Source organism: Gouania willdenowi, chromosome 13 (assembly GCF_900634775.1).
Source record: "Gouania willdenowi chromosome 13, fGouWil2.1, whole genome shotgun sequence".
Taxonomy (NCBI): Eukaryota; Metazoa; Chordata; class Actinopteri; order Blenniiformes; family Gobiesocidae; genus Gouania; species Gouania willdenowi.
The window spans coordinates 10,203,942-10,220,619 of NC_041056.1; the positions used below are offsets into that span (position 1 = coordinate 10,203,942).

The 16,678-nt window shown below is 42.3% G+C and overlaps 1 protein-coding gene across 1 annotated transcript; it reads right to left on the bottom strand.

The window, feature by feature from the left end:
• On the bottom strand, window positions 1-6,284 carry LOC114474405 (diablo homolog, mitochondrial-like). The gene is made up of 6 exons (XM_028464698.1): window positions 6,151-6,284; window positions 3,965-4,097; window positions 3,736-3,858; window positions 2,860-2,970; window positions 2,610-2,706; window positions 1-655 (listed from the first exon to the last, which is right to left on the bottom strand). Exons 1-6 carry the CDS (start codon window positions 6,228-6,230, stop codon window positions 447-449), a joined length of 753 nt encoding a protein of 250 aa, XP_028320499.1. The 5' UTR covers window positions 6,231-6,284; the 3' UTR covers window positions 1-446.
• Window positions 6,285-16,678: the final 10,394 nt, after the last annotated feature.

Sequence of the window (16,678 nt, forward strand, 5' to 3'; positions counted from 1 at the left end):
TTTTATGTATGTACACATTTATTGGTATTACAGATATTCTTTGACAAAACATCAATTTTAAGAAGGCCAAGACAAAAAGTGACAATATGGTCTACAGGAAACCAATGACAGAAATAAATACTTGAATAAGATCAGGCAGCATTACTTTTCAGTGGTTTACTCAGTAGTTCCTCTAGATTCTAGAAAACTGAATGCATGTGCGAGGCTCCTTTGAGATTGTAGCCGTGTGATCTGTACAAGCTTTATTTTGAAAGTGTTCATTGGGGTAGGATGAGGAAATAGTCCAGCAAGTCTGAACATAAACATATTTAAATGATCAGCAATGATGGATTGATAGCAGTCATCCAATCCAAACATAGACGCTGAAACGCAGTCTACAAAGAATGACTCATCATGGAACACTTTTCCGACACCTTCAGGATTTTTTTGTTTGTTTTTATTATAAATCAGTCTTCTCTTAGATAGGCCTCAGGAATATCTTCCTCATCATTACTGCTCTCTGAGGAAGAGGCATACTGAGCCACCCTCTCAACCTCCATCACTTTGGTCTCAGCCAGCTTCTTATCTGCATCCACTGAGATCTTACGAGCCTGTTCCACCTGCGTGTTGGCCACCACGATGTTGGTCCTGGCTGTGATGGACGCGTGCTCTGCTCCTGGAGACACACACAAACAAGCACACGCTGAGGTTCACAGGCTCTCATGACAAAGAGTACTGATTTATTCTACTCAAGTAGAACTACTGTTAGTTGACTGAAATTGTACTCAAGTATAAGTGCAAGTAAGTCATACATAAAATACTCAAGTAAAGGTAAAAAGTAGCTCAATTAAATAGTTTTGATATGATTAAATATTAGATTTCAAATGTAAGTTAGATGTGATTTCTAGCAACAAAATCTGCAGCTATTCTTTATTCACATACACAAAGACTGTTAATGCTAGGTTAATGGTATTGCTAGGTTATTGTTTTTGCTAGGCTAATGCTAAGATAATATTAGGTTTATGCTAATGTTAAGCTAACGCTAGGTTAAAGCATTGCTAATACTCGCTTAATGCTTAGCTAATGCTATTGCTAAACTAATGCTAGGTTAACGTTGATGCTAGGCTAATGCTATTGCTAGGTTATTGTTTTTGCTTGGCTAATGCTAATGCTACGATAATATTAGGTTTATGTTAATGTTAAGCTGATGCTAGGTTAATGCTTAGCTAATACTAGATTAATGCTTAGTTAATGCTATTGCAAGACTAATGCAAGGTTAATGTTAATGCTAGGCTAATGCTATTGCTAGGTTATTGTTTTTTCCAGGTTAATGCTAATGTTATGATGATAATTGGTGTCTGTTAATTTTAAACTGATGCTAGGTTAATGTTAATGCTATAGCTAAGCTAATGCTAAGTTAATGGTAATGCTAGGCTAATGCTAGGTTAATGCTAAGCTAATTTATTGCTAGCCTAATGCCAGAGGTGTAAAGAGTACTAATTTATCCTACTCCAGTAGAAGTACTCTGAGTTAATTTAAATTGTACTCAAGTACAAGTACAAGTAAGTCATATACAAAATACTCAAGTACAAGTAAAAAGTAGCTCAATTAAATAGCACTTAAAGTAAAAGTTACTAGTTACTTTCACCGTCCCACATTTACTTTTGGTAATAAATCTTGCTATGGTTCCCTTGCATACAGTAAACATCTCATGTATAAACGAGATGCAAACTCGCACAATTGGAGCTTCATTTATTTTTCACAAAGGCATCTGTATAAAATAAAATGTTTGTCAAAATAAAAATAAAACTGAAATAACACCATTTAATTAAATTCATAATAATAATTATAAGGCTCTAAGTAGTGCTGGGCCATATATCAATATTCAAGATATATTGAGTTTTCTATTTTGGCGATATAGAAAACTACAATATTGCCTATATTGATATACATATGTTTTTATAGCTTAATTTGTATCAAAATACTTGTTTTCGGAGTTGCTGCTTTCACAACTTCTCAGAACAGCATAAGTTGATGCATTTCTGAGTGCGTCCTAACCTAGACCTTCCCCTAAACAAGCCACACTACAGAACTCACTCACACGTGCTGTCCCTTATAGAAGAAAAAGCCAAAAGTGTTAATAATAATTAAAAAAAAAAAAAAAAAACCTGCCTATGTGGCATTTTGCAACAGCAAACAATAAAAAAAGAATTGTCTTTCTGGTCAGACCTAATTTGAATTTAAATGATCAAGATTTATATGGTGTATAGCCATTTTGAGAAAAATAATCAAATAAATCAAATATACTCAAATAAATACAAGTAACCATAAAAACATCTCCATTACAGTAACATGAATACTTGTAATCCATTATTTTCACCTGTGGCACACACTACATCTGATCGTTAGGAAGTTCCCCTTGTCCATCGTCTTCGTTTTGTTTCTCACACAAAGTCTCGTGGAGTGACTGCAAATGATCCGCAAAAGCAACCCCTGACCCAACGCCAAGATGATTCACAGCTAAACACTTTATTTACTATTACACAGAGCTGAGAAAAACAACTGCTTTGACTGTTACATCCTGGCTGTTTCAGCAGCCCAATAACTCAGAGCAGGTTTCCTCTACACACCTGATACGTACGCCGCCTCAGCTGCCGTCTCACACAGCCTCACTGCCATCGCCCAGGTGGACTCGAAACGCTTGCACTCATCTTGTCCGTCGTGAACCTGTCAGACCAGAGAACAAAAACATCAGCAAAGAACAGATCTATCAGTCTGCTTCTTTGTTCCTTTTCCAGCTCTGCTGCCATATTCATCAAAAATATACAACAACATTCTTTGTTTGATGTTTTTTCTTCCTTGTGAGCAACACAGACTGACCTTTGCGCGCTGGCTGATGATCACTTGCCAGATTGAATCCTCCTCGGCTGGACTCAGTTTTCCCAGCGAGGTCAGATATCGTCTTTGTAGAGCGATGAGCGTGTGCACAGCCTGGTTTGTAGCACAAGGAGTTAAGACGGTTGAAACGCACAATGCAAACAAATCCTTTGGTTACATTCAAGCTAATGGTTGTTAGTCCACACTCGCCAGGACCGCGTTCTAAACAGAAACCAAAGTATTAGTTGCACCACCAAAAAACATAGAAGAACTGATAATGTTTGTGTATAGACATGTTGAGTATAGACCAGTGACGTGCACTGTCAATCATTGAAAACCAATATTAACTTTTTTTTTTCAATTAAGAAAAGTAGAGATTTCTCACAAACTGTTCTGGTCTGCGATGCAAATAGTGTGACATGGATTATTCTGACTGTTCCTTTTTAATTATTTATACGTCATATAAAGATGTATAACAGCAGCATTAATGTCACCCAATTTCCTCTCAGGGATCAATGATTTACTGAATCTGAGCAGGTTTATTGATTAAGTTGTGATCAACCTAGTTTAAATGAACCTAATTTAAATGATCCTCTGTTGATCTTCTGTAGCTCTGATGAGATGCTGTTCGAATGCAACATTCTAATATTTCATTTGTATTTGTAAACCTGACTCCAAAAGCTGTCAACCTCACCGCACAGACACGTATAACCATGTTAATAAAACTACTTACTCAGGATTGAATTAATAAATGAAAAAATAAAGGGTTTTCAGTATTTATCGTATATAATGGGAGAGAATTATTATTATTTTTTTTTTAGTAAACACTAAACTTTTGACACTTAAAATCTGAAAATCCCACAAAAGATCACCACCTACTTTAGAGTACTCAGTGATAGCATCTATGAGAGCCAGAGTGGTCTGAGAAAGGAACGTGGTGGAGCTGTCTGTTGCCAGGGAGGCGGCTCGTCGAATCAGGGAGTCGTGGGTGAGTGTTTCAGCCTGCAAAAACACACACACAAACACAAACACACACACAGACACAGACACAGACCTGGTGACTCCTAACCTGAGAAGTCTAGCTGCAGAGCTCTGCACTGATGCTCACCTGTTTGAACGGTACAGCACACAGAGCTGTACCTGCAGCCACATACGCCACACCTGAGCGGAGGACATTAGTCCATCTGGAAAGCCTGTGAAAGGCAGGTTTGCTGCAGCTGAGCAGGACTCGCGCTGGAGTCCTTAACCAAAGAAAAAACTATTAGAATGTTACCAAGACAGAAATAAATATAGTCTATACAGTTCAGAAAGACACATTTAGTCCCCTTGGTTAAATGTAGCAATTGAACAATTCACACACTATTGCCGGTACACAGCTGATAGGGGTGTCCCGATCCGATATTGAGACCGGATATCGGTCCGATATCAGCCTGAAAACGAATATCGAATTCAAATTTTCGATTTATATTTCATAATTAATTTTTAAATGTATTTTATTCAATTGTAGAATACTGTAGATATTATGTTGAAGGTTAAAATTTATGTAACCAATTGGTTAATAATAAATGGATCAGTTTTTCTCATCCTTACTGTTGCTGACTATTGTTCTCTGTTTGATTAAAATCACTTGATCAAGCCTTTTCTAACATTCCACACTACAAAATAAGTATTATTTTTTTTAATGAAGAAAAAAAAATGTAATAAAAGTACCGGCATGTATGATTCATGCTGATATCGGATCAATATCGGAAATGAAAAAGTTGTATCCCTAATAGCTGATCTCAAAGCTGCTTCTCATTTCATGCAATCTAATCATATTGAACTGCTACAGTTGATATGATTCTTTGTTTGTTTTTTGTTTTTTTAAATACAGATTTTTGTGGGGAGAAAAAAGTTGAAGCCCTATTTTGTACAAATGTCAAGTCATTGTGGGTGTTTTACACTGAACATAGAGATTATTGTGCATTTCTGTGAGTATCAATATCTGTTTTCCCTGTCGTGGATTGATAACCTGTCCAGACTGAACCCTGCCAAGCATTTATAGTTGTGTAAAATTATTCCAGTGCCCTGTAAATCTGATCAGATTATCAGTTTGCTCTACCGTTCTCAACCAAAGATTTATTTTTGGGTGAGAATTGTTGTTTCCATGTCCTTCAGACGATGAAATAATTAGAGATAACTTGCAAAACATGAATAAAATTTACTCTGAAAATAGACCAAGTAGACTTCACAATTACATAAATTAATTAAAGGCTGTGCGACAAAAAGGCATTTACACTTTTTATTTATCAACAATTTATTTTAGTTTATTTTTTTAATTTTATTTATTTATTCATTTTTGTATTTCTGTATTTGTTGGTTTTGTGTAATATATACAAAAAAAAAAAAAAGCTGTGTACTTTTGATGACAGTTATCTGTGAAATTTACATGTTGCTTGTTAATTAATGAAATTAGGTATTTAAAAAAAAAAAAAGATCATCAGCTAACCAAATATATAAACATATATATATATATATATATATATATATATATATATATATATATATATATATATATATACACACATTACATTAGGTATTTGTTCAGTTGAGCTTCCATTATCTTTGAAAATTATGTTTAGGTTTTTTCATCTAAATATCTACGGACTTATTCTTAAAACAGCTAAATAAACATGTTGATTGTTGAAGAAAATTAATAACTGCATTTTAGTAACAGCAAAACCTTAGATGGGGAGGTTTCGTCTAGTTTTTTCTTTTCTTTTTTACATTGAGAACATATTCTAGTGTTCAATCAAAATCTAAACATGTCCAACATCAAACTTATTTTTATATACATTTTTCAAGACTTTCCTGTAAAACATGTGGAAATGCCATAAACTTAATTTTGTTAAAACTAATAATTTTCCTAACGACACAACAATAGTTTCATTGTGTTGAAAAACAAAACGCTGATGTTTACGCACAACTCTCTGTGACAAACATTACCTGCTAAACATTTCACTGATTAAACAACATTCACACATATTGTAACACATTGTTTAAAATAATTTAAAGTGAATCATTTGACTGCTTTATTTCACACTCTTGAAACGTTTCTTTTATCGTTTAAAAACCATTAGTTGTTTATGTACAAAATGAAAATCACTTCCTGTTTTCAATGACAACATTTAGGCAAAATTATCTAAATTTTCTTCCAAATTTGAGCCTGTAATGTTTAATAAATGGTCAGATAAACAAACACACACCTAAGAACGAGTCACTTGCGATCTAAAACAACAAAATGTAAGGAATTACCTGATGAAACTGAGGTACGTTACACTTCTATAGAGCGCAGCCATCTTGGTCCGCCACATAAATAGGACCCGCCTCACCATGCGACCAAAGGTTCCGCTTTGGGTTTTATTTCGCAGTTATGCTGCCCTCTGCTGATGAAACACTAAACTGGTTATGTGTTTAATGTATTGTCTGTTAGCACAGTGTTTTACAACCTTTTTTGTCCATTGCACCCCGTATTTATTTTGTTATTTTGTCTTCGAAGGCTTGTCTGAAAGCTTCACTCATATTTTTCTGATGTTTTGACCATTTTAGGTGTTGATCTTCACCTTTTTTTTAAAAAAAAAAAAGAATTTTAAAGAGCTGTGTCACAATGCATTATCAATAGGTAAAGAAAATGTCTGTGAGAAAGCGTAATCTGTCTAAAAATTTTAGAAAAAAAATATTGACAAATGTTTCTGTGTTCCTCCTGAGCTGTGTCGAAGTACCCCTAAGGGTACATGTACCCTTAGGGGTACCCTTTTACCAAAACCCCAAGGAGTAATTTGAAAAAGTAGGTTTTTGATATGTCGTGACTTACAAAGAGCAATGTGCTGTGGGAGTGGGCGTGGCCTATGTCAGAAAATGCGACTCTATGTAAGGCAAGGCAAGGCAAATTTATTTGTATAGCGCATTTCATACTCAAGGCAACTCAATGTGCTTTACATGATAAAACATTCAATTGTTTAAAATCAATAAGAACATTTAAAATCATCAGTAAAATCAATTAAAATCATCAGTAAAATCAATTAAAATCATCAGTAAAATCATCATGACATCAACAACATGACAAAAAATATCTCAATCATATGCAGTAGAGAAAAAAAGTGCCTTTCACTTTGATTTAAAAATGTTAAATTTTTAGGGGAACATGTAGGGAACATGTGGATATGAATTTTAAGATGTGAATTAAATTGTGAAAGTTAAAGGCCAAAATGTTTTTGCAATTAAAGCGCCACCTAGTGGCGCAATTTTTGGTATGGGTGGTCTGTGTGGTCTTCTATATCTACCCTGTAAATTTCACTGCCCTCAACATAATAATTCAGCAGAAATAAATGTTTGTTTATTTATGTGATATTATGTCATTAGCCACGCCCACTTTGACCAATCGTGAATAACTTTGAGATATCGCCTCAGGAGGGACCCAAGAGCATACTCTCCAAATTTGGTAACAATTGGTCATGCCAATTAAGAGATATAAATATTCATTATTTGTAGCGCCCCCTAGTGGTCTACATCATTCAAATTTGGCGCGTACACTCACAGTTACATGCCAACTAAGGATCTCAGATTTGGTGTTGTTAGCATTTATTTTGACTGAGATATGCGCCAGTTTGCATTTCTATAGCCAGCTAGAAAATTTTACTCGTTAATAATTTGCGCATAATTTACCCGAACAAACTCATAGGGTTAACTGGAGATTATGTCCAACTGAAGACTCTACGTGCCAAGTTTCACGCTGATTGGACAAAACCCCAAGGAGTAGTTGGAAAAAGTAGGTTTTCCAGTTTTTGCGATTTTGCACCAAGAAAATTTAGGCGGAAATGGGCGTGGCCTAGCCCAGGTGATTAAGTGCATTTCAAGAAATCTGTGTATATGAAGGTTTTTTTTTTTTTTTTTTCACCTTGTTTGCACATGCTGTTGAAGGTTAACACTACAAGAAGTGCAATCTTTTAACAGCAATGCATATTTTATTATTGCAATTAAATAAATGAGTTTATTTCATTGCATAATTGTGACCATCACCAGCCCTCCCTAGGGAAGGGTAAATACTTTATTAAAGGGAGGATGTAAAAGAGAGAGGGCAGTGTTACACCAGGGTGAGGGGGGTGGGGGGGGGGGGAGTTAACAGGGAGGAGGGATACAAGATAGGAAAACGAATGGGTGGGGAATAATCAATAAGTTTCAAGTGATGTGATGTGAAATTGTGGTTGTGTATATTGTGCTTATTGTTGTGTTATCAAGCCAGTCTGGTGACCAGTGTGCGGCTTAGGAATAATGGTGGTGGCTGTGAGCAGAGGAGGAAGTGAGTGGAAGTTACATAAAACAGGTATTTGGGAACAACGTGTCTATGGTTGAGCCCAGTATGAGTGTTATCCCACAGCCCGAGGCCAGTGCGTCCATGACAAATGTGATTCCAAGAGCCGCTACTGCAAAACCCATGAGCCGCCCCCGGGCCCGAAGAAGCAGTCGGGCCAGCAGAAAGAGCGAGAGATCTAGGGGCCCCCGGCGACCACCCCACGGCCAAGCAGCCCCCCGAACGCCCCCAAGGTCCCAAGCCGAGAGGCTGCCATTGCCCCCCCCATACACACCCGAAAAGCCCCCAAGGAGCCAAGGACCAAGGGCCCCCTCCAGAGGCCAAGCCAGACCGCCCCGCCGGGATGTGGCCCCCTAATCCCACCCCGACACTCTGCCTCACGGGGGACTGCCCAAGCAGGGGCCGCACCAGAAGGTATGCAAGGGCGCGGCACGCGCCACCCGCCCCAGAAGACCCCCGCCAGGACCGGCCCGGCCAGCCGGCCAAGCACCCCGGGCCCCAGGAGTACCCCCAGGGACCAGGACCCCCCAAGGGCAAGCCCCCGGGCCAAGCCCCCCGGGACGCGCCCCCCACCCCAGCCCAGGTCCCGGCCACAGCCCAGCAGGACCGCACAGCCCCAGACGGCACAAGGCCAGCAGCCCAGGGCCCGCCGCCCCCCGGACAGCGCAAGCCACGGGGCAGCGCCCCCCGCCGGCCCGCGAGCAACCGGCGACCCCCACCGCGGGGACGGAGGCACCCCACCGGCACACATCCAGCGCGGGACAGCAGCCCCCAGCCAAAGATGCCCCGGACCCACCCACCAGTCCGCAGATGGCAGGACATACCCACCAGGCGGCCGAAAGCAACCTCAACCATCGAAACAGCTAACGCCGCCCCCCCAGTAAACAGCATCATCCCGAGGCGCCAAACAACCCTGCCCCAACCCCGGTGAGGACACCAGCACCCCCCCAGCACACCCACCCCCCAAACCGGCGAGGCAGGCCGCCCCGGGCCCGCACACCGCGGGGCCCGCCCCCAAGGCCACCAGGAGACAAAGCAAGCACCAAGCCACACCCAAGGGGGAGAGGCACCCCCGCGCCCCACCCGGCCGACACAGCCCGGAAAGACCCCGCAAGGAGAAACCCCGGCAAAGCCCCCCCGTGACCCACCGCCACGCCCGACCGCACCATCTTGATGTGCTTTTACTCTATGCAGTGGCCCAGCCACCAACAGAGGGGCCAGGCCCCCACCGGAGAGGCCCAAATATGTGTACCAACCCACCACCCTGTTATGGTGCCTCTCCATTCCCCAATGGAGAGGCACTTCCCGATCCCCTGTGTGAATGTGTGTGTTTGGTGAATGTATGGGGTGTAATTAAAAGAAGGGGGATGGAGGGGAGCGGTGCTCCCCCTCCAGCCTCTGTGGATTTATGTGTATGTGGTGTAATAGGCCGGAGGGTGTAAATGATGATACACCCTCCGGGGGGTGACATGTTGAGATGCGATTAAAATTGGAGGGATTAGTAGGGCAACTAGAGGTGGGAGGGCCGCCCCCACGCCACTACATAGTAACACAGGTGGCGGGCCCCTCCACCCCCAGCCCCACCATCCAGCCCCCCAAGGGTTGGGTATTGGTGTGTGGTGCATTTAGTGAGTGAGCCAGACCAGCTGGGAGTGGGGTGAAGTGAACATGTAGGAGGCCTGTCCAGTGTGAGCCGGGCCCGTCCGCGTGGCGGGCCACGCGAGAGGGTAGATGGCGCAGACGGGCAAGTGGCACTGCGGGCCCCGGAACAGCACAGCCGGAGACCCCCCCCCACGGCACCCCCCAGACCGCGCCGGCCCCGCGGAGCACGGCGACACCCCCCACCCCCGGGTACAGCCAGGCACCAACAACATCCCCCGGCGCCCCAGGGGGCGACCCCCGCCGCCCGCCGGCCCGGAGCAACGCCACCCCGCCACCAAGGGGAGCGGCCGAGCAGGGGGGAGGCCCATGCCCGCACCAGGGCCAGCACAGGCCCACCCGGCGCCACGATACAACACTCTCCACCGGGAGGCGGCCCCGGCCCCCCCGACGAGAGAGGACGCCATCCACCGCCAAGCAGGGCCATCCCGCCAGCCACGGACCGGCAAGCCAGAGTACCGAAGCACCCCCAGCCCGGAACCGCCCCCCCACACCAACGGCGCCAATAGAGCCCCCCCCCCCCCACGGAGGCAATCCCCGACGACCCACACACCGGCACGAGACACCCCCCCGACGCCAGCACACCCCGAACAACAGCGGGCCCAAGGCCACCAGCCCCGCCCCGCCCAAGGCTGCGCAGCGCCGCCACGAGCCGCGGCCGGTCCCCGGGCAGATGGCCGGAGAGCACCTCCCCGGACACGTAGCCCAAGGATCCGCCCCCGGGGCACCCCCGCCCCGGAATCGCGCCCACGGCGCCCGGTGCACCCAGCCAGCAGACCAGCCAATCCCAACGCCGATCCACCGGGCCAGGAACCACGCGCCGCGCCCCCGCACACCCGCCCAATACGACCCCCGGGGAGGCCCCATAGCACCCCTCACCCCACCCCCTAGCCATAACGTCCACACCCCGGCCATCGCGGTCGTACAAAAAGCCCCCGAGGGGGCCCCGCCTGGCTCGCCGCGCAAGCGACATCCCTAGCAAAGGTGCGCCCCAGGGAGCCAAGCCAAGGACCCGCAAGGGCCAACGGAGCAACCCACAGCCACACCCCGCCACCCAGCAACCCAGGAGGCAATCGCCGACCCCGGGCAGCAGCCACCCCCAAAGCTACCCCCACCCCGGATCCCCCCGGACCGGAGCCAAGGACCCCACCACCCCAGGCCCCCCAACGAGACCACCCCCGAGCCAACCCACCCGGCACGGCACCGCCCGTCCCCCAGGCGGGAGCCACAGCCCCCCCACCAGTGCCCCAGGCCAACGGGAGCCCCCCAAACCCAACCCCACAGGATGGCGGGCGCAAGAGCAAGGAAGAGGAGGGGGGAGGACGAGACAGGGGGACAGGGAGCAAGGGGAAGGAGCGGCAGGGGAGCACGCAGGGCCCCAGCCCCAGAGACCAGCCAGATGCGCATGCAAGGGGCAACGGCGCCAAATCAAACAGCCCCGGGACCCCGTGAACACCCAGAAGGAATGCACACCCGTGCTGAGGCAACAAGGCACCCCGGCAACCCACCCCAGCCCCCCTGACCAAGACCACCCCAGAGGCCCAAGGCGGCCCCGGCCTACAGTTGGGCTAGTGCGTTAGTAAAGAGTGGTGCTGGCAGTCGCTTGCAGGCTAGATCATCAGGCTTTTAAAAATTTAGATTTAATGCAATTAAAAAAGGAGTCCAACGCTCCTCAAAGCACGTTATTTTTTTTTGTTTTCTGAGAGCAGACATCTTTTCCATGGAAATAAATTCTGTGAGGAGATTTTGCCATTGGTTTATGTTTAAGGATTTTTTGTCTTTCCAATTTAGTAATATTGTTTTTTTTGCAATGGCTAGTGCCGCAAGGATTGATTGTGATTGGTTTGCTGGAGGTTGAAGCATTGTCAGGTCTCCAATCAAACAAAGATTTGGAGATAAAGGAATTCTGTAGTCCAAAATGGAGGACAGTTTTTCAGTGATTAGAATCCAAAAGTGTTGAACTGGGGAGCAAAGCCATAAGGCATGTAAATAGGAATCCGCTGTATTCTGGGTGCACTGAGAGCAGATGTCTGTTGCTGAGAAGCCCATTTTATGCATTTTCTGTTGGGTAATGTGGGATCTGTGGAGGACCTTGTATTGAATTAGCTGAAGGTTTGTGTTTTTTGTCATCTTAAAAGTATTACAACAAATTTCTGCCCAGAAATCAGTGCTCGGGGTGATTGAGAGTTCGGCCTCCCACTTCGCGATTGGTAAGTAATTACAGTTAGTGTTCGAAAGCGCTCTGTATATTTTTGAGAGTTTTTTTGATTTTGTTGAGATTTTTTTCATATATATAGCCAGTTCTGGAGGTTGTAACGTAGTTAAGTCTAGTGGAGTGGTTTTCTTTATTGTCTCTGTTATTTGTAAGTACTGTAGAAAGTTACTTTTATTTATATCGAATGCTTGGGTTAGATTATTATATGACCTGATCTTGTCATTTTCAAAAAGGTCTTGGAGATGAGTGATTCCACTCTCTTCCCATGTCTTCAGATAGAGTGGTGTTTTTTTATTTTTAAAGTCGGGGTTGTGCCAGATTGGAGAGAGTATACTAGTTTTTAATTGGCTATTTGTGATGTCCAGGGCTTTCCACCATGCAGTCAGTGTGGAGGCAATTAGTGGGTTTTTAAAGCAGTTGTGATGTTTGAGGGTCGCAGTGATAAAAGGGAGATCAGAGAGTTTAATGTGTTTGCAGTCTAACTGTTCTATTTCTAGCCAGGTGTTGTAGTATTCTTTTGGATTTAGCCATTCTGTTAAATATAGTATTTGGTTTGCTAAGTAATAATGCATGAAATTAGGGGCTTCTAAACCACCCTCGTCTTTGTTTTTTTGAAGGGTAGAAAGGCTTATTTTAGGTTTTTTATTTCTAGTATAGAATTTTGTAGTTGTAGAATCTAATCTTTGAAACCATTGTTTTGGTGGTTTCAGTGGTATCATTGAGAACAAGTAGTTTATTTTTGGTAAGATTTTCATTTTAACTGAGGCTATCCTGCCAAGTAGTGAGATGGGGAGATTGTTCCATCTCCGCAGATCTTCTGTGACTTTGTCCAACATCGGATCATGATTTAGTTTAATTAATTCATTTAAGTTTGGTGATATATTTAAGCCTAGATATTTAATTGTATTTGTGGTGGAGGGGTGTTGTGGATTTTGGTGTTCAGGATTCCAAGAGTTTTTTGTCAAAGGGAGGATTGATGATTTTGTCCAGTTAATGGAATAGTCTGATAATTTAGAGAAGCTGTTTATTAGATTAAATACTTCCTCTAAAGAGGATTGCGGTTCTTCCAAATAGAGTAAAATGTCATCCGCGTAGAGATTAATTTTGTGTTCTGAGATGGATGAGTGGATTCCTTTAATAACAGAGTTCTGACGTACAGCTGCTGCGAGAGGTTCAACGAATATTGCAAAAAGCAAAGGTGAGAGTGGACAGCCTTGTCTGGTTCCCCTCTGCAGTGTGAAGCTTTGGGATGTTATTTTGTTTGTGGTTACTGAGGCCTTAGGTTTATTGTACAGGGTGGAGATCCATTGTATGAATGATTCTCCGAAGCCAAATTTGCCAAGGACAGTTAGGAGGAATGACCAGTTTACTCTATCAAATGCTTTTTCTGCATCGAGTGACAAGATTATTGTTTTCTTTTTAGAGTTCTGTGCCATGTTGATCACATTAAACAGTCTTCTCACATTGTCTGTGGAGTGTCTATTTTTAATAAAACCTGTCTGGTCTTGGTGTATAATTGACTGTACTACTTTCTCTAACCTGGATGTGAGTGCTTTGGAAATAATTTTTAAGTCTGTGTTAATAAGTGAGATGGGACGATAGCTTGAGGGTAATATGGGGTTTTTGTCTGGTTTAAGTAACAATTTAATGTTCGCTGTATTCATGTGACCTCCTACATGCCCTTTATTTTTGATCTCTGTTACTACTCTGAAAAATAGTGGAGCCAGCATTGACCAGAAATGTTTAAGGAATTCAGCAGGGATCCCATCTGGACCTGGTGCTTTGCCTGTTGACATGCTATCTAAAGCATTTTGTAATTCTTGTAAGGTTAATGGTGAGTCTAAGGTGGTTTTCTGATCTATAGTGAGCTGTGGTAGGTTTAGTTTATTAAGAAAGGTTTTAATATCTTCAGGGTCAGGGTTTAAATTTGATGAGTATAAGTTTTGATAATAATCATGAAAGATGTTATTAATGTCCTGAGGTAAGTTTAAAGTTTGACCTGCGTTATCAGAAATTGCTGCTATAAAGGAATTTTCTTTATTATGTTTGAGCTGATTTGCTAAATATTTGCCTGATTTATTATTGTAGTCAAAGTTTTTGTATCGTAATTGTTGCAAAATGAAGTCGGTTTTTTTAGATAAGATGATATTCAGATTAAGTTTTGTATTTTGGAGTTTTTCCCATAAAAGTTCAGAAGGGTTAGCTGCGTATTCTTCCGTAAGTTCTTTGATCTTTTCTTCAAGTGTTTTTTCTGCTATCTGTTCCTGTTTTTTCTTAAAAGAAGAGTATGATATAATCTTCCCTCTAATGACAGCCTTGCCAGTTTCCCAGAGTAAGGACGGTGATATTTCCGGGGAGTCGTTTGTCAATAGAAAGTCCTCCCATTCTTTTCTTATAATTTTTTCAAATTTACTGTCATTAAGTAATGAAGTGTTAAAGCGCCATAGAGAGGATACTTTCTGATTAGAGTCACACTGCAGGGTGAGGGATATTGGGGCATGATCGCTAATAATTATAGGATGTATTTTAGATGACATCTTATGTACGATGGAATTATTTGAAAGAAAAAAGTCAATTCGGGAGAAGGATTTATGCACGGGGGAGAAGAAGGTATATTCTTTTTTAGTTGGGTTATTCAGTCTCCATACATCTCCTATTCCAAGATCTTCCATGTAATCCATTAATACTTTAGCAGATCGAGATGGTTTTGTATTTGAGCACTTACTAGATCTGTCCAATGATGTGTTGAGCGCCAGATTGAAGTCACCTCCGATGATTAGAGACGAGTCTGCAGAAAGGTCTGAAAGCTCTGAGAAAATTCTATGGAAAAAATCAGGGTCATCATTATTGGGGGCATATAGATTAAGAATTGTGAAACATTTATTATAGATTACTACTTTGATAATAATATATCTACCCTCTGGGTCTATGACGGAGTTGATTATGTTAACGGGTAACTTTTTGTTGAGAAGAACCGAGACTCCTCTTTGTCTGGAATTGAAACATGAATTATATATCTTGTTAAAATTTGAATCTGTCAGGGATTTTTCTTCTGATTTAAGTAAGTGAGTTTCTTGAAAGAAGACAATGTCTGCATTTAATCTTGATACATAGTCAAATATCTTAATCTTTTTAGCCTGTGAGCGAATGCCACGCACATTCCAAGAAGTTACTGTAAACTGATACATAGAATGAGGTGAGTGTTAGTCCATACAGGTGTGAGCAGAAGGTTTTAAATTTGCAACAAACGGTGTGGGAGTTATTGGCCAAAACGCGTTGAACTTTGTTATAGCACCACCTGCTGGCGAATATATGTGAATTTTTGCGTCCAAGGTACACGGGGTGTTCTGCACCCAACCCCCAAGGGGCATCGCCCTACCTTGCACGGTTTTGCCTGCAGCACTACTTTTACCGGGGGAAACATAATAAATATAATAATAATAATAATAATAATAATAATAAAAATCCTTTCGATTACAATAGGGTTCTTAGCACCGCTGGTCCTAGGAACCGCATATGCTTACATACGCGGTTCCTTGGCCCCGCGGGTTTGGCCCCCTAACTACTGTACATAATGTTGTAGACAAACACATGTACAATCATACAAAGCATTCCTAGGTGAATTAAATATGTTGACTGAAACATAATGAGGCTAAAAATGTCTTGAACCACAGAGTGTCTGTTTTATGTCAGGTATAATCTGATAGTATGTCTGCATATCATAAGATATGGGTTTTAGATGATTTAAAGTTGATCAAGGCATATTATTGCATTGATAACTTACATGCAGTGTTGGGTAAGTTACTTTGTTACAAAGGACTAGTTATTTTCACATTCAGTGGAAATTAAGTCTGTAAGATACATGTAAAATAAATACATGTTGAAAAATAATTGAGGATATTTTTCTGCCTCAGCCTGTTTTGTGTTTTTGTTATTTTATGTCTTAATGGAGTCATTTTGTGTTTGAGTTGTTTATTGTGAAATCTTAGTCGTTTTGTGTTTTGTTGTTTTTATTTACATTATCTATCATTAAATAAGCTCACAGGAACTGAACCTATGACATCATCAACAGTCTTCCTTTGGAATGTTCTGTGATGTCATTGAGGCAACGATGCTACTGGTTCTTTCGTTGCCTTTTATGTTCATTTAGTCCTAATTTATCTGTCACCATGTTTGGCTGTGTGAGGAAACTTTTCCAAAGAAACAATAATAGAAAAAAATATAATAATAATTCATCATTTTTACATAGGGCTATTTTTAGCATTAAAAGACACTTTAGGAAGTTTTTCCAAAGGTTCAAAAAGGACAAATCCAAAGATGTGAAGCAGAGCTGCATCCCACAGCAGATACCACAGCAGGAGGAAGACAAAGAAATATTCAGTCAGGACATGATCTTGTTTCCAAACTTGTCATTCACATCTTCAGACTCATCAGGGTTTGGTTGTAGTAAGACCATCATAAATCCAAAGACTTTGACCTGGGAAAGGATACCATCTTTTCCTTCATCTTCCACTGGTTCAGACCCAAATGTATCTTCAACAGACTTGAATGACTCTTTGCTTGAAGGGCTGGAATATTCTTGTCATCACCCTGATGCC